Raw genomic sequence first — 19,701 nt, 5'->3', positions numbered from 1 at the left:
AGAATTTTTAAAAGTTCGCCACTTTTAACTAGTAGGCTTTGGACCCCTTATTGATGATATGCTCTTAATGGAACTCCAAAACATATTTTTCCAGCAAAACAACGCACCGCCTCTGAACGCTGAAGTTATCAGCAAATTTTTGCAGCCAATTTCAAGAATAATTGAATAGCTAACCAAGATCCCAGACGTTGGCCGTCGAGGCCGCCTGACTATAATCTGCCCATGGATATATTTGCGGAAGAATAAAGGTTCCTTATTCTTCCGTATAATCTAGACAAGAATTAGAAATACTTAGCAGTTATAAGAGAGTATCTTTCACCCCCACTGAGTTAATGAATTCCGCGAGAAATGTTCAAAAACTGTCCATAACAGAAGACTGTCGACATATCCGAACAGTCGACATATCCGAACAAACGTAGCAAAATCTCATGTCTTAGTTTGCTATTTATTTTTGTTGTTATTAGATATAGTTTAAATGTGTTGATGTTGGTTAAATATATTTTAAATTATTATAAAATTCTGCATCTCTCATAGCAAATATTATTTTCGTTTTAATTGATGCTCACAGCTAGAATTTTTTTGCATTACAGCCGGTGCCGTTCAAAGCCTACTTATTTAAAGCGGGCGAATTTTTATATACTCTATATCTCGAAGAGGAATCGAGCAAAATATCAAGTGTGTTATATTTTTTGAAAGGTAATTTTAAATTCTTTTCAATAAATTAAAAATATACAGGGTGTCTCATATAAAAAATCAAATTTTCTGTTGATAATTCTTAAATTATTAATTTTAAAAAATTATACTTAAACCATTAAATTCTACGTAAAAAGGTGCTTTGGAAATATTTTCATAAAAATACAAAATTTTCCATAGCAAAAAAGTTACAGCGATTTGTTAAATATGCATATTTTTGAAAAACACCCCGTAACTCCGAAACGGTAACAGATATCGATATGCGGTTTTCACCATCATGTTTTTGACAAAAATTGAGCTCCAGACACCGATATTAGTTTTTGTCTATCTCCTATAGAAAAGGGTGTTTCCATTTAAAACGTCGTCGAATTTGACCCACCCTGTGCACCGAAGAACTTTTCGAATGACTGTTGGAGGATACCCGCATGTTCCAAGTTACGGATGGAGTCTTCCAGATTTTTCAGTCCCGCTTTCAGTTGGTTCCCGTTTGGAAAACAGAGAGGTTCGGGTTCAGTTAGTGGAGTGTTCGCTCCTTTTCTAGCTAGATCATTTGCTTTTTCATTGCCTTCTATCCCTTGGTGAGCAAACACCCAAGACTTTATTTTCTTTGGCTAATTTGTTTTGTTTTCCTATCCTTATCCTTTTGTTTCCTTTCCTATCCTCCTATCCCTGTCCCTGCTTTGATTTTGGAAACATCAGTATACCACGTTATGGTATGGTCTTTTACATGCTAAGTAAGCGTTTCTTCTTTCCAATCCTTTTTATTACTCAATACTACAGTGAGGTGTTTCTCAAAGTTGTAAATTCTTGGTATGTCATCCACTGGGAGTTGGAGAAGTAGAATTTTCTTTTTGAGGGTGTTCCGAGCCCCTAACCTGAAAATTCCCCCAGTACTGTTTCCGTCAATGACCATTCTAATCATTGTCGCATTGGCATAACTACCGACGACAATATGCAGTGGTGTTACATCTAGAATGGCCTCCGTTGCTGCTGTTTGACTTGGACATGTTCTCATGGCACCTGTGATGCAGATACATGCTAGTTTCTCAATAATGCCGTGTTAACAATAGAACTATTTTATTTAGGGTGGCTGTAACGACGACGTCTCGTAATCCTACTGTTAAAACATAACAATTGGTTCTTATATATAAAAGCCAGCTGTTTGGTTTGGTTATGTTTTAACAACAGGAGGATTACGGGACGTCATTGCAGCCACCCTTAAACGTGCATTTTACTTTGTTTTAAGGTGTGATTACACATAACTTTGACATAACTGAGTTTATGGATTAATTACATATTAGAAAAATATACATACAGGGTGTCTCAGATTTTAATCGGGAAAATTTAATAGACGATAGAAGTTAGTGAAAGATTAAATAGTTATTCAAATATCTTTTTTTTTTCTTTTTTAAGTAACTTTAACACCCTGTATCTCGAAAAGGAAGCTTTAAATCTTACAAGTTGATTTGAACTTTTTGTTTTATTTTTGCAAGTTCTATAGTCTATTAAAATTTCCCGATTAAAATCTGAGACACCCTGTATATCACATATTAAAATTATTTAAATGTAAGTACTATCTTCATATTCCCTAGTTCTTTTTAATATTGACAATGATCCATCCATTGATTTTTTTTTCAAATTCAAAAAGAAAAAAAAAATGCAATAGATGATAATCTTTTTCCAGGAAAGAAACAAAGATTGACAATTCTCTACAATTTTAAAAGTTTATAGGATAAGGGAGGTTTATAGGATATAGGATAACACAATAAAATAAAACAGCTTATGAAAATATATTACAATTTACATTGATATAATATAATTAACTTAAAAAAAAAAAAAAATGTGTACATATGTATAATGTACAAAGCAAAATGTTCTAAAAGCATCTAGATAAATAGCATTATATATGAATGAAAAAAAAACAGTGTCACAGTTGGTTTGGAAATGAAGATCATCGATGGTAATTTCCAAGCCAAATTGCCTGCTTTTTTTTTCGATCGTACGATATAGAGTATGTCCCCGGATCGTCTTTACAAAAGGAAAAAGCTTTTTATTATTATTATTTTTTATTATTTGATCAAAAAAATTGATCATCAATTGATGATTTTGAGACAAATATAGATACTTTATAAACAAAATTGCCCGTTCTAAAATGGTTAATATGCGAGTAAATAAAAATGCATAGAAAAACAAACATGCATGCATGCATGACCGCAAGACTCTTGTATGCCTAGTCTGGCGTAAGTCTTGCACTGTTGGTCTTGGTCTCGATCTTGGTCTTGATCTTGCAGGTCTAACGCCGATCTTCTACATGCGACATATTATAATATACTATATACATGACAACCATAAAATAAACATACATTATATTCAAATAAAATTAAGTTGAATAAGTCGAAATACTAAAATGTCATAAATAGTAGGATCGTGATGAACAAGAAATTCCAAACACATTTTCTATTGGCCTCCTACCATAAACGAATTAACGTACCAAAATAATTTAGGTTTTAGTGTAGTCAGATGTTTAAGGATAAATTCGTGGGAAAGTACTAACAATTCAAAACATAAGTTAAAAGCCAGCTTCACAGTTAAAATATTCTGTTAAACATCTTTATATTGACATAAAGTCTTTCCAACGAATTAGGAAAGATTTGTACAGACGGCATCCAAAAAATGACAGAGAATAAAATTTAAGCTTAGTTTAAATATGCGGCACGAAATGCGTAAAAAGTGAAAAGAGATTTACAGATTATTAAGTATAAGATTAGGAATCTTTGAAGTTTTAATCTGACATCTATATTCTATATAGCTTATATCCATGAAATTCGTAGGATAATATTTAAATGCACGAAAACGGTGCATTCGGACATTTTAACATCTATGACGTCATACGCCATTTTTTCACAGTAAATGTCCGAAATTCGGATGCATAAAAGCTAGAATTTACATGAACGTCTTGTTTCCTCTAGGTGGACAGATTAGATTCTTTTAATCAGTTATTTTAAAACAGTTATTATTTACATAAACAATATACACCTTCTTAACAGCACTTAGGGGACATAAAGGGCCATACCGTTTTCTCGTTCAAAATATTCTAATAAGGTTGCGATAAGATTTTACGGCTATTAAGTGATCTTGTACACTTCGCACTAAAAGAGATTCTAAAAAGAACAATGTTCGACTGCAAGATCTGCTAATAAAAATGTTTAAGGTTAGGTTAAAGTATCACAACACAATTCATTTAAACCAAAAACTCGTAATACGAAACTAAAGTGTCAAAACGAATGACAATGTCAATAATGGAAATAAATAAATAAATGTGGCGACTTGATGTTTTTTACAGCAGGGCTACCACCTGAATCCTCAATGGGAATTTAAATTCCAGTCAGCCCGGCGCCGAATATGCCCATGGTTGGCAAGAATGAATTTAAAAATCGCGCCCTCGATTACTTAACTAAAAGGTTAATTGGTATCGAATATATAACTGTATTGTTCATTTCAAAATCATTTTGGTTCCATGAGAATATTTTTTTTGACGGTTATACTTTAAGAGTCCATTCCACTAGTCCGAAAAAGTAGCAAAATAAGCGTTCGGCATTTAACGTTTTATGTAAAACTGGCTAGGTATTTTTACACAAACGAAGAAGGAAATTAAAGATAAAAGATTATACTATGTCCGTATTGTAGCACATTTTTAGACAACTTCTTTATTTTTAAGATTTTGATAGTCAAACATCAACAAAATATTCCTTATGTTTGACATAATTTAAAATTCCGTTACAATACGGAAATAGATTGAAGTTTTGAGATTACAGTGATATATAATTTATATGGTTTTGTAACAAATTGCTCGCTATTTTATGGCAAATGCTGAAGCTATGCAAACCTTAATCAAGCCTTAATCAAAGCACGTGTGTTTGGAATTTTGGATGTGGCTTAACACGACAGGATCGGGCTAAGCCTTATAGGCCAGTCAATCTGGAGGTTGAGGTGGAAAAAATTAGTAACCAACCGATCTCAACGGGAATGTGTAGATAATGATGTCCTATATAACCCTTCAAAAGTCCCATTGGGTTCCAGTGGGCCGCCATCTTGGATTTTTTCGTTTTTTTCAAATATCTCCGTTTGCATAACTTTTTTCGAAAAAACTAAATATATATTTTTTGTAGAGAATTAAATTTAGAATATTTTACCTTCAATCATTTTTTTCTAAAATAAATAGTAATAGAGATAAAGCAATAATTGTTTACTATACGTTTTATAAATTTTCCAGTTTTTTTAAATCAATCAGCTATAATTTTTGCGTTAACAGTATAGTGTTAATATAGATAAACTAAGTAGAAATTTGAGCATTAAAATAATTAAAAATAACGTTTAAATATTATTTATTAAATCTAGTTATTGTTAAAACAATTATTATTAAATTAAAGTTATTATATTAAATCTGCTGTGACGTCATCCTGAGCGTCATTTTCGTCCTCAACTAAAATACAAAAGTTTGTGAAACTGATTCCGTAGCACTGACCACACTTTGAAGAACATTTAAGACCCAGTTTTGACCCCCCACTGACTCTCTTAAAATCTTTCTTTAAAATTAATTATAGTAGGTTAGGAGGCGCCATATTTTCTGTTGATTGAATAGGTGTCAGATTGCCTTTTTGATCTTTCTTCCATCAACTTATAACATTTTCTATAATAGATATATCTTTACAGTTACCTGAAAGTATGTCCTAAGTAAATGGAGTTTTGCAGAGTTCCCAGTTGGAGGCAAATTAGCTAAATTAAAGGTAGTCTTAAAGGCTTGTCTTGATGTAATCCTATTGTATAGAGTATATCTCAGATGGTTAATATGTTTAATATAACCTGGGCAGTGATATAGCTTTAAAAGATAATTTAATCTTGACTGAAGCAAGTCATCTTTGATAGCATTTTTTTCTAAAAATACGTCGAGGTATTGACAAAGATCGTCATGTTTTTTTAGTACCGACAGGCACATTTTTGACTGTGGTGTCACTCAGAATTAATTTATCTTTTAAAGCTATATCACTGCCCAAGCTATATTAAACATATTAACCATCTGAGATACACTCTATAGGTACCCGGTGACGTAGAGGTACAGCTCTCGTCAACCAATCTAAAGATTGTGGGTTCGAATCCTACAGCCGGCAGTTCATCAGTCGACTATTTTTAATAAAATAAAAATAGCTTGGCTACCTAGGTCGACTCAGCCTTAAATGAGTACTTGAGATTCACAATCCTGAGGTAATACCTTCCTTGTATACCTTGTATACTGAACGGCTCGCTAGAGCGCCTTCAACGCCTTGGGAGTAGCGACGTACAGCTTACCATGCTAGCTATAGCATGGTAAGCTGTACGTCGCTATTCCCAAGGCGTTGAACGCTATATACGGGAGCTATTATTATATTATTGTTATTAGATACACTCTATACTTGATACACTCTATATTGCATCCAGTCAAGTCTTTAAGACTACCTTTAATTTATCTAATTTGCCTCCAACTGCTCTGCAAAACTCCATTTACTCAGGACATACTTTCAGGTAACTGTAAAGATAATCTAATTATAGGAAATGTTATAAGTTGTATTTTTTAGATTCAAGAATGAATTGGTAACAAGTTAGATCCTTTACAATATGGATGGAAGAAAGATCAAAAAGGCAATCTGACACCTATTCAATCAACAGAAGATGTGGCACCTCCTAACCTACTATAATTCATTTTTTGCAATTGCAAAGAGAGTCGGTGCTCTAAAAATTGCTCTTGTAGAAAACTGGGTCTTAAATGTTCTTCAAAGTATGGTCAGTGCTACGGAATCAGTTGCACAAACTTTTGTATTTTAGTTGAGGACGAAAATGACGCTCAGGATAACGTCATAGCAGATTTAATTTAATAGCTTTAATTTAATAATAATTTTTTTTAACAATAACTATATTTAATAAATAATATTTAAATGTTATTTTTAATTATATTAATGCTTAAATTTATACTTGGTTTATCTATATTAACACTATACTGTTAACGCAAAAATTATAGCTGATTGGTATAAAAAAAACTGGAAAATTTATAAAACGTATAGTAAAAAATTGCTCTATCTCTATTACTATTTATTTTAGAAAAAATATTATTAAAGGTAAAATATTCTAAATTTAATTCTCTACAAAAAACATATCTTTAGTTTTTTCGAAAAAAGTTATGCAAACGAAGATATTTGAAAAAAAAAACGAAAAAATCCAAGATGGCGGCGGTTTTTTTCAAACTTCCCCCACTGGGACAGAATGGGACTTTTGAGGGGTTAAATAGGAGATCATTATCTACATATTCCCGTTGAAATCGGTTGGTTACTAATTTTTTCCACCTTTACATATAACACTCGGCTACGTTTACTGGCCTATTAGGCATATTTATGAAATATAGGATATATTTCCTTCGGCTACACACCCGCTTTACCTAACCCCTGAGAGCGAACCGAACAGTACAGCGTAATAGATTCAGATTATGACAAAAACTCAGAAAGCTACTGTAAATACCTAAAACGAATGGCTTATTGTGTATTTTACTGTGTCCACCCTGTTAAGAATAGGATCCACACCGAGTTCTCTACTAAAGAAACAAAAAACATATTCTGAAATATTTTGATTTCGGTGGAATTTGGGAATACCCCAGGGTTTTCACCCTAATGTGTGGTGGTATAACTATGGGTTTGAAATTCCTCATATATGCACTGCCTGAGATAAGTTAAAAAATTGGGGAACAAAAAAGGGATTCTCGGAAAACTGGTGATAAGAGCGTAAAATATAAGTACATAAAAATGTGAATTTTTAGCAACCAGTCAACAACATGGCATTTAAATTTTAATGATCGGGAATATTAAAAAATAGAACTTGCGTATTTTCAGTTATTCTCGTCAAAAATGTGATCCATTAAATCCTTTAAAAAAAATTATTTAGCTTCATTTCATTATTAAGTATTTTCATTAATTTGCAGTTCCTATACATGAGCGTCAATTACTTGGAAATTCTGAATGAGTAATCTCGATCTGATTATACCGATTATAAGTACCACTCTGTACAAGATAAATATTATTTCTGTTGGTGGGTAATTCTGTGCCAAGTGTTAAGTTTTTGATCTATTTTTTAGTCCTATAACCAAAAGGCATTAAAATCTATGAATATGAATTTCTTCGATTTATTGGCACTTCATTGTCGGCATTATCGTCCACCGAAAAGATTAATTCACGAGCGATGGATGGATAATCGCCAGTGAATTCATTTGGGCAGACGATAATGCAATGTTATCGTCGTGTATAAAACAATATTTTTTTTCCATATAGCGAGTTACGTCTTAGAAAATATTCAGAAATTATTATTTCAAGGAATTTATTACGAGTAGAAAAAATATTGTGCTGGGTTGGCGTTGGTTTCTATGTAATTTGACAAATAAATAAAGCTGTCTCTTTAGTTATCAGTTTTGAGCATAGACAAACAAATAAAAAGAGACTGGCAAATCTCATGGTAAAGAGTGGGACCGCGTTCCCGTAGCGCAACTCAGAATAACAATTTTGAAACCAATTAGCAGGACCATGGCAGGACGTACGTCTTTATTGCTATCTTTCTTTATTATGTGTGCTTTATATGAAAAAGAAAGAGATAGGTATAAAACGTATCCTAAGACATTATCGCACATTCTGGCTGGCGGAAAATTTAAATTAGCCATTATTATATAGTAGTATTCTTTCATTCTGAAACTGAAAATTTTCACTTAAACTGATTTATTTCCCTTTACGTGGTTTGGTTTGGTTGCAAAATTTGCAGTTTCTTTCAGAACGAAAGAATACTACTATTATAAGGGAAATTATAAAAAGTAAAAATTGTACTGTTTTACAAACATATTTATTTATACATAAAAATAAATAAACTTTTTATAATATAATAACAAAAAATTACAGCGTTTTTTCCACCCATCTACCAATTTTAAATGCAGAAGAACTGACTGTTGTAGGAAACGATCGGCCAATTTTTTTAAAGGGCATTAAAAATCTCATTTCTCAAGAAGACTTTACGAGAATCATGATCCTGAACCATTTTCAAGTCCAGTTTTAATCCTAAAACAAAAGTAAAATAGGTATATTAATAAAGTTTCTGGTTACTATAAACCAGCTATAAACTATCTAGCCAAAAAATGAAAAAAATTAATTGTATTAATTTGTTATGTTAAGAGAGGTTCGAAATATTATTGACACTACTTCTACTTTTTTCTTAATAAGATGATAAATATAACTACTTACGTTTATTTTACCGGGTGTCTTTAGCATATCTATCAGAGAAAGGGGGCACCAATACATATAGAAAATAGATGATACTGGCTCCTGCAGCAAATAAAATAACAAATAGTATAATCTAAAATTATAAGTAACAAAATATAAATACCTATATGGAACAAAGGAATTTGTTCCCTATCCATACTCATAAGTCAATAAAATGGAGAGTTTAGAAAAAAAGGTAAATCACCAAAAGAAAAATTAACAAACATGACGAATTGTCATGATGTTGTCATCTTGGTTGTCATGATGACGAAAACGAACGGCGATTGTTCTAATTTCTATTTAGAAATTACGTTTTATATGGCTGCTTCTTTCTCTCGTGTTATGTTAGAATGAGGTAGTGGGCCCAATAGAGGCAATGCGCAGATCAACATAAATAGAACGAAATTTTGCTTTCTGAGTTGCTCTACGAGAACGTTATTCCTCTCTTTGCCAGTCTCTTTTTATTTGTTTGTCTATGGTTTTGAGTCAATATTTTTAATTCTCTCTCGTGTCGATTGTTGATTGAATTGGAGCCAGAAATGGCTCAAAATGAAATAAGTAAATTACCAACAGATATTCAGGCTGAGGCGACAAACGCCATATCCAAAATATTTCCATTTAAATCCGGAATATCTTGATGAAATGAAAAGGAATACAAAAATTTTCAAAAATGAAAGCAATTAAAAAACATGCGAGAAGAAATAAAGTTTTTAACCTATCCTCGCTGTTAAAGTATCATTTAATCTACCCTTGCGGTTAAAGTACTATTTTATCTACTATTTTTGATAGATATAAGGCAATTTTAACAGTTGCTATGGAAAAAAAGTACTTAATGTATCTTTGTAAAGATTTTATTGATAGAAAAACTCCTTTAATTAGGATAGTAGGTAGTAGTAATTGAATTTGTATAGTACGCCCCTTGAAAGCAAATAGTACAATGACGTAAAAAATTACAATTAGAATGGAATCACCCAGGTACCTATATTGTTAAGGCAGACATGTATGTTGCTTAAAAAGATTAATAAATTAGTTTATATATGAAAAATCGTATTGTTAGATATATCTTATCGAAAACACAAACGTTTTCAAAATTTCCAAAGGTGTCATAATCCTAATGATTGTTTGCCTATGCGCCCTAACGAATTTGCACTAACAAATTTGGAAAATACGTAAAAGTTAAAAAGTACCATATGCACATGCTTATCAGTTAATCAATTATTGTAGGTGTCGAGTTTTGTACCGGTTTTAACATTCTTATTTAATTCTAACTAATTTTTTCATTAACGAGTATATTATGTATTTACTTGAACTTAATTAGCAAACATAATAAATAAATAATATATCACGATTATTATCAGCAGATATAAAACGCTGGTGATGATGTCAACTGATGTCAACGTTGTTAACGTAACGTACAGTGTGCTACGTAGGCGATCATAAGCCTATAACATTAACTGAATCAATTTTGTTGTAAAATTAAAGGATAAATAAAGATTAGGGGAAATGTGCCCCTGATGGACCCCTTAAGGAAATTCCATTATAACTTTTTAGTTTTTGTAGTTATTAGATTTATTTTTTTGAAAATCGATTATTTATTTCCAAATTTAATATATATGAGGTGAATTTGCTACTAAATAATTTCGTATTAAATAAAATAATCATAATAATAAAACATAGTCGAGGGTCTATCATTGGCACCTATGAACCTATGTCGGTCCCCTATAAAAACAACAGATAACGCCTTTCAGAAGTTTTATTTTAAACAAAATATTTTTCTATAATAAAAATGGAATAAACTAACTTAAAGCAGACAAAAAAAAATAGTTTAAAAGTTAAGAAAAAAACAAAATTAGCATTAGTTTAACAAACGCAAGACAAATAATTATGATTAGGAGCATAATTCGCAAATAAACGTTTTACATCGGTAGCTTGCACATAAATTGTGGCACCAGGACTGACAAAGCTGGCATTTAATCCACTTCTCTCTTGCACGTGATTGAGAGAATAACTCATTGCAATATAGACAACTAGCATCGGATTCGTGCTTTTCGCGTCCTAAAAATTCTTCTAAGATGGTTTCATCTTCATCAGAGCTGTCGTCATTATTTGCAATGACAAGTTTTCGTTTTACTGCCCTGCCCTGTTGTTTTCTTAACTTTATTTCTTCTCAATTACTTTATCTTTAAGTTCAGAAATTTCTGGAGTTGAATTTAAATGGCCAGTTTTTCCACGCCTTCTCTTGCTTCCTTTATCAGCACCAATGGCTATTGCTTGTGGTGGGGGCAAAATTTCTTTTACCGAGATGTGGAGAACTGATGATGAAGACAAGTTATGACCAGATGTACTTGGTTGGTCTTGAATGTCTAATTCCATTTGGTTTTCGTTGATATCGCCTCGAGTTTCGGAAATCTGCTTATCTGTTGCTAGAGCTGGTGCAAACTGCCAGTCCTCAAAAACATGGGGGTTAAAAGGATGGATGCCCGTCTTCTTGAACGAATTTACGCATTTGATGGGACTGCACTTTTTAAATGGGCTTGGTTTAGAAGACCTGCTATTTTGAATTGGGTTACTGCTTTTCCCGGGTTTTGACGCAGCCATAACTGGATTTCTTGATCAAAGTAGGTATGAAGTGGACGAAAAAATCCAACATCCAAAGGTTGAACGTGATGAGAACAGTGTGCAGGAAAACAAAACACAATAACACCATTTTCTTTTGCAATTTGTAGAGATTCAAGACTTTTATGACTACTGTGACCATCAAGAAGTAAAAGAGTTTTATTCTCATTAGACGCTTTCGTATATCTTACGAAATGCTTTAGCCATTTACAAAAAATTTCACTGGTCATCCAACCTTTTTCTTGCGTAAAAGCTATGCTACCAGCGGGAGCACCGTTCATTAGTTCCTCATTCATCCTTTGACGAGGATAATTAAGAGCAGGAGGGACGTAAGTTCCTATGGCATTCATTGCGCATACTACAGTTACATGCTGTCCACGCTCGGCACTACTAAGAGCACCCACTTGCTTCCGACCTTTTGCAGCGTAAATTTTTTGTCATTTTTTTTTGCACCGTAGTCAAACCTGATTCATCCATATTGTATATATTTTCGGGCAAAAAGTTGTACTGCTCCAGAATATTGGATAGTGCGTTAAAATAGGCTTCTATATTAGGTTTGTTAAATGCCTGGGCTCTAGCTAATGACGTACTTTCTGGGCTTCTCAAAGATATTTGTGGATTGCGTTTTAGGAATCCCCTAACCCACTTCCAACCTGCCAGTTTAACTTCCCGATTGAAACAATGTTTTATTTTATTTTTTTCGGCTACTTCAAATACCATCCGCCGTAAATCTTTGGAAGTTAGTCCAAAAAATCTTATCTCCATTTCGATTATATGACCTGCAATCTCGTTTTCTATGGCTTTGGAGAAAGTGGCCTTTCTCCCTCCTAAATAACCCTTGGAGCTGTCTTGTTTCTCTAAGCGTCTTCGCAATGTTGTCTTGGGAACATAAAGGTCTTTGCAGCTAATTTATAGCCCATATTTTGGCTTTATACGTTAATAATAGCCCGTCGCATGTCCTCCTCATTCCACTGTTGCCGTTTGTTAGATGCCATGTCTATAAAGAAAAAAAAATAACTTAAAAATATAAAAAATGCATTGCTTATGATGGCCCTATGATTTTCCTATGATGGACCCTTGGTTCATCATAGGAAACAGCTAAGGGGTCCATCATAGGCCATTTTGAATACGCCATTTAAAAATCCCAAGCTTTTAAAATATTGGACATAACCCTAATTTGTGCCCGGCACTTATTACACAACAGTTCTTTTAACCTACCGCAACAACAGCAGATTCTAGCTGTGCGTAAAAATACTTGACATCATATCATGCTACTTTGTTACATCAATACTTACCAGTAATAAGTTTATTTTTTAATTTCACAAAAACAGCTTGTATTTGCATAAGCACATGTAAACAACTAATTTTAAACTTTAACCAGTCTACCCTAGGTGGCCACAGTTCGTTATCCGCGGTAAATTTGAAAATATAGCTAGTGGTTCATCATAGGCGGGGGTCCATCACGGGCACATTTCCCCTAATTGATGAAACGTTTGTTGAAGGGGCTTAATAAGACGGGAATTTTGATGATTTTGAAAACCAAAAATATTGACTAGGCAACAATTACTAAACAACAATCTCTCACGACGGCAACAAAGTCTACATATATGTAATATACAGGGTGAGTTTCCTACGATGTTCTCTATGGGTATCTCGGAAACTACTGGAGATAGAGAGTCGGTTAAATGGGGAAAGAATTGCAGTTTTGTGGGGTCACAAATATGCGCCTTTCAGATTTTTAAAAAAGTTCATGGCTTACTAGATATTTCGAAAAAAAAAATTTCGGCTAATTTAAAAATTGTCTCTAATTCCATTATAAGCTATTTTAGACAAAAAGTTTTCAGATAAAAGTTGTAGATAATCACATTCTTAATGAGATTGTGTCCTTCGTTTTTTTCTAAAGCCTGTCATTTTTGACATATGACACAAACATATGTTTTTTTTAAATGGAAACCATAGTGGGCCATGACTTCATAAAAAGCGCCATTTTTTAAGCTTTTTAGGGATATAAGCTATAATATGTTTTTTTCAACAAATTATTGAGTTATAGCCAATTCTTATCATTTTTAAACAATTTCACTTAGTTAGCCATGGAAACAAGTTCAATCGCCGTTACTCTCAGGATTGTGAAGTCACATTCAAACTTTGTAAATTAAAATACACAAAAATTGTAAATATGAATTTTTCAAATGAAGAAAAGCGTGTAGATACTCGCGCATCAATAGAGTGGTTCCAACATGACTTTCATTATGACTCCCCCCATAATGAAAGAAATGAAAGAAATGTTCAACGTTATTTATATCATAATTATGCAAACTCAAGGATAGGAAGAGGTGGACCAATTGCATGGGCCTCCTCCGATCACCTGACCTCCATTTTAGATTTTTTTTATACGGTATGGTTAACAATAAAGTTTACAAAAAAACTTAATTAATTAAGAGAGGCACTTGAAGTGGCGGTACGAGAAAAGTTTAATTAAGTCGACCGAGCCTTTTGTGAGAATAGGAATTCATTTGACAATAGGAAAATTCAGTTTTAAAAAGATGCAACTCAAAACAATGTCGGATTTTTTGAACATTTTCTAAAATAACTTAAAATGTATGTAGTGATATTATTTTTTTAAGTTTTAGTTTGTGTAATGTAAATTGTAAAGAACCGTTTAATAATGTATTCTTTTTAGAGTTTTTATAAGTTATAAATCATAACAGAATAAGAATACCATGCAATCTAAGTGAAATTAGTCAAGAAAGATAAGAATTGGCTATAACTAAATTTAACTTTTCTAACATGTCTTGGTTTTCAAGTTCTCTAAAAAACGTAACATTCACCTGTCAACGTATCCTCGAAAATGTATGGTCAAGAAAAGTTGAACCAATAATCCGACACGCTTTTCTGCATTTGAAAAACTCATATTTACAATTTTTGTTTATTTTAATTTACAAAGTTTGGATGTGACAGCTTTACATTTCTGAGAGCAAAGACGATTAAACTTGTTTCCATGTCTAATTAAGTGAAATTGTTTAAAAATTATAAGAATTGGCTATAAGTCAGTAATTTTTCGAAGAAAACATATTATAGCTTATATCGCTGAAAAGCTTAAAAAATTACGCTTTTTATGAAGTCATGGCCCACTATGGTTTCCATTTAAAAAAACATATGTTTGTGTCATATGTCAAAAATGACAGGTTTTAGAAAAAAACGGAGGACACAATCTCATTAAGGATGTGATTATCTACAACTTTTATCTGAAAACTTTTTGTCTAAAATAGCTTATAATGGAATTAGGGACAATTTTTAAAATAGCCGAAATTTCTTTTTTTCGGAATATCTAGTAAGCCATGAACTATTTCAAAAATCTGAAAGGCGCATATATATGACCCCAAAAAACTGCAATTCTTTCCCCATTTAACCGACTCTGTATCTCCAGTAGTTTCCGAGATACTCATAGAGAACATCGTAGGACACTCACCCTGTATAGACTTTGATAGCAATATAGATAAATATAAAATATAAAGCTGCGTCCGTAATATAAGTATGGTCGACACTGTCGATCGACCCTGTCTATCGACGCTGTCGACTTGGTGTGTACGTGGCAATCGACGGTGTCGATCGACAGAATTAATCGATCGACATGTCGATTTGTTTTCCATCGTCCGTCGGTAAACATCAAAGAACAGTCGATCGACATTAGTGAGTGGACCTGTTTTCGACGTTCGACATTCGACAAACTGTTTTACACAGTGACGTCTTGGCTAGTTGACATCGTAGTCGTGCTTTTTCGTTGAAGAAATGGAATGGGAGCAATATAAAGTCATAGCCTTTATTGAGGCATACAAAGTGAAAAAGAATCTATGGAATTCTAAAACCAAAAACTATAAGAAGAGAAACTTGAGGCACGATGCCCTTATGGAAATTGTTAATCAATTTAACATCGATAAGCAAGCGGTAGAACAAAAAATAAAAAATCTTCAGAGTCAATTTGTAAGAGAAGTGAAAAAAATAAAGGAGAGCAAGAAATCTGCTACAGGTACGGAAGATGTGTATGCAAGTAAATGTTTTTTAGTGGCGATAATAATATATGCGGCACAAGCAACTATTGCGTCATCTTCGTCAGACATGTTGATTTCGACTGATCGACAAAGATTTCTGTCAATCTGGTGTGGACAGATGCAGTTTTGTCGACTTGTTGATCAACAATGTCGATAGACATGGTCGATCGACAGTGTCGACTCAGTGAGGACGCAGCTTTAAATTTCACCCGCAACTTTCGACTTTGGCTACGCCACGTAATATACAGTATGTCTCAGAATCGAGAGGTGTCTCACTATTGGAATTACATGTACATTTTCTTGGCAGTCACTGGAAGTCGTTAGCATCAAATCGTCTTACAGCTGACGATTATAATTAAATGTTGAACACATATACATTAGCAATGCTCATGTAATGAGCATACGAGGTTTTGGACCTTAAGCTGAACATCGATAAAACTAAAATCATGTGCACTCCCCCGGAAGATCACAATGCTATAAAAATCGGAGAAGAACTATTGGAATATGTAGCGGAATTCAATTACCTCGGCAATTTGATTTCGGAAAAGGCTAATATTGACACTGAAATTCAGCACAGGATTACCAGCGCCTCAAGAGCATATCGGAAATTAAAAGACAGGGTTTTCTGCAGCCATAACTTGAGCACAAAAACGAAGCTTGTGTACCGAGCAATAATAATAATCCCCACCATGTTATACGGAAGCGAAACCTGGGTGCCACGACACATGAACGCATTAAACAAGTTGCAACCGAAACACCTTAGACAAGTCTTAAGAATCTAATGTTCCACCATGTCTCAAACCTATCGGCTCTTGAAAAAGCTAGCTGCGAGAGCGTTGAAGTCATGATTACGAAATTCCATTAAAGATGGGTTGGTCACGTATGCAGAATGCAAGGAAACCGCCTACTAAAATCTATCCTTTACAATGAGCTTGTAGACTGTAAGAGGAAGTCGGGTGGATAACTCAAAAAGTACAAGTATATTTTCCACAAAAACTTAAAGGGGATAAACATGCAGAATGAGTGGGATGAAGCAGCGCACAATAGAACGCAATGGAGAATAATTTTAAATTCAGTTAGTGACAACCAAAAAGTAAAGAGGCAACAAAGCAAAGAGATTTTTGAATGTCCGGAGTGCGGAAGAGAGATAACATCACGTATGGGACTTTTCAGTCACAGAAAAGCTCATGCAAGAAAACGACTTGTGTTCTTCTGATGCGTGTCAAATACTCTTCAGCGAGTAAGGGCAGTAGTATGTATGTATAATTATATGGCAGACAATGCAGACAGGTAGTCTTCTTCCCAGTCATTGTCAGTCGATCGGTATTAAAATGATGCTACACGTCTCTTGTGCAACTTTTTCATTAGTGTATAATCTGCATTTCACAACACTCATTAAAATACTGTATGATAAAAAAAGCCTTCCCCCTATAATTTTACATACAAAATGACAGCGATCTTTCTTTACATTTTTCTTTCTATCAAGCAATCTGACGCCGTTTTTTTTCGATCGTATTGTATTATTACTTACAACCACCGGTATAAAATAGTATAGGTATAAATCATAAATGCACAGAGTCTACCCGCGCGGTGAATATATTTTACACACGGTATGCAAAACGCTCAGATGATCCAAAGAACGTCGTCCAGTTGGCTTGGAAATGACGATCAATGACATTCCCCATATAATCATATTATATATAGATATACTTGAAGGAAGGGTTTTTTTTTATTTTATTTTATTTTATTTTTATTACTTATTTATATAAAATATTACTATATGCTACTTAATGAAAGAAGAGTGTGTCACGTTTTGTACACTTGTTTTACACTTATACTTACTATGACAAGGATATAACGAACTCGAGGGTCTATTATTAGAAGATCGTTATCGTGATATATAAATCATTTAGGTAGCTTTTTATTTAAAAAAACTACTTGTCTTCATATTTTTTATGATCTACAATCCCAGTGGATTACTTATTATATTAGTTGTTTAAAGATCATCTAGTCATAGATATTTACTTATATAAAGTATTTATTACCTCTATGTAATCAGATAAATCTCTTGTAAGCATATTGAAAAGACTTATTTTTTTAATATCAATCAGTTATAGGTTTAATATAATTATAATAATATGAGGAGTGGGAGATATGTTTTAAATTTTAAATATATGACTAACTAATTAAATATCTGACTGGTAAAAGGGCCACCATCATTATTATTTGTTACTCTACCGGGTGCGTCTCAAAAGTGGCTCACCCCTATAATTTTTTTGTTCATATATAAAAACGAGATTTGGTATGTTAGTATATGACATAATTCGAGTCAAATTGTCCTTATGAACCGCATGTTACAATGTCAAATAAACCATATGTGAAAATGTCAAAAGTTGACATATAATATGTCATTCTATTTAGAGTGTCATTTTCTATCCAATGAAGTAAAAAAATACCGAGGGTGCCATTTAAAAATTAAAAGTATGGTAGTCATTTCAGGTGAAACCGGAAGTGATCGAAAACCATTGAATATGTCAATCAATCCTAATTTATGTCATATAAACAAAGCAAATATCGTTGTTTTATCTGAAAAAATAAAAAAGTTATAGGGGTGAGCCACTGTTGAGACGCGCTCGGTATATACATATTTCGTATGGCATATTAAGAGTACACATGATATCGATAAAATAAAAAAAAATCAATACAAAAATACAAACAATTCAAAAATCAAATGTATAGGAGACATATCACTATGTTCCAATAAAAACGAACAACTATAAATTTACAGTTATAAGATTTAGCTCTGCGATCCATTCTATAATCAGCCTCATGAAGACGATGTAAAGAGAACTGCGCCTTTATTAATGAACACTCTGTTGCGATATGAAAAGGACTGTGTTTAGGATGTCCGCAATCGCAGTTCGGGCTGTTGGTTAGTCCCCATTTGTGTGTCCAGAAGCGGGTTCTGCCATGGTTATGGTACAATAAATTATCTGTTAATTGTATCATGTGCCATGATTAGTTTTAAACCGATTGAGTGTTGTCCACGTTTTTCTTGGCAAGTTGAATCCTGGAGGGCAGAATACTGGGTCAGTTATCAAGTGATGAAGGTCAGGATTGCTTTGTGACCATTCGTCTCGCCAACAGTCTTCAACATGAAAGTTGGAATTTAGTAGCTGCTGGCCTAATAACCATGGCGGTTTTCTGGACTTCAGGCGATGCAAGAAATTTTCGCAATCATCATGGATGGAAAGATGAACATTGTTGGTGCACTTTTTCCACTCTCTGGCTAGGGCCGCCTGTCTTCTCAAATGAAGGGAAGAAATGTTTGACAATAATACGGGGAGCCATTGGATCGGAGTGCTTCTGATAGCCCCCTTATAACTCTCATCGCGCTGTTAAGACGAGTGTCAATAAGATCAGTATGATTGCTATTTATCCAGACAGGGCAGCAATATTCTGTCACCGAATATGAGGGTCATAGCAGTTGTTTTAAGTATCCTGGAGTTTGCTCCCTAGCTGCTACCAGCGATCTTGTGCAATATGTTATTTCTAGTATTTATTTATGCAGCCGTCTTGGTGAGGTGTGGTTTGAACGTGAGGGACCGATACATTGTGACTTCCAAGTATTTTGGGTGAGAGTTGTATTTTACCAGTTGAGGCCCCAAATTTGACTTGCGGTACATACCTACTTAGATTGTATGATGTATTTGTTACTTTTGCTCCTGTATCGATAAACTGGCTGTAATTAGATAAAAATGGCGATAAAATTACATATATAGCTGAAAAGAACTTAGGTGGCGTCCATTAATGACGTGAGGGAATAAAGGGGGTAGGGGTCAAGTGGAATCTTACTAAATTTCTGGTGGAGGTGGAAGAATATTTCCGATATAAATATCACGTATTTTATTCGGACAAAAAATAGTGTAAAAATTTGAGAAATCAAATCAGATTAAAGATGTAAAGTTATTTAGTATTCATACAATATCGAAAATGTCATTCCCGGTGCTTTATTGGTTAAA

At 33.4% G+C, this 19,701-nt stretch overlaps 1 protein-coding gene across 1 annotated transcript; it reads right to left on the bottom strand.

Moving 5' to 3' along the window:
• Positions 1-11,171: 11,171 nt before the first annotated feature.
• Positions 11,172-12,625, bottom strand: LOC115887452. The gene is made up of 4 exons (XM_030906882.1): positions 12,566-12,625; positions 12,095-12,509; positions 11,585-12,045; positions 11,172-11,534 (listed from the first exon to the last, which is right to left on the bottom strand). The coding sequence occupies exons 1-4, from the start codon at positions 12,623-12,625 to the stop codon at positions 11,172-11,174; spliced, it is 1,299 nt and encodes a 432-aa protein (XP_030762742.1).
• Between the last annotated feature and the right edge of the window lie 7,076 nt (positions 12,626-19,701).

This window comes from Sitophilus oryzae, unplaced genomic scaffold, assembly GCF_002938485.1.
Source record: "Sitophilus oryzae breed Bouriz unplaced genomic scaffold, Soryzae_2.0 scaffold_575_pilon_pilon, whole genome shotgun sequence".
NCBI classification, from domain to species: domain Eukaryota; kingdom Metazoa; phylum Arthropoda; class Insecta; order Coleoptera; family Curculionidae; genus Sitophilus; species Sitophilus oryzae.
This window is presented reverse-complemented; position numbering and strand designations above follow the sequence as displayed.

Excerpts from the sequence above, each read along its gene's own strand:
- LOC115887452 (XM_030906882.1), bottom strand. The coding sequence starts at position 12,625 with ATGGCATCTAACAAACGGCAACAGTGGAATGAGGAGGACATGCGACGG. Across the intron at positions 12,046-12,094 it reads ATACAATATGGATGAATCAG|GTCGGAAGCAAGTGGGTGCT; the intron begins GTTTGACTACGG and ends ACGCTGCAAAAG. Across the intron at positions 11,535-11,584 it reads GTCAAAACCCGGGAAAAGCA|TGCAGTCCCATCAAATGCGT; the intron begins GTAACCCAATTC and ends CCATTTAAAAAG.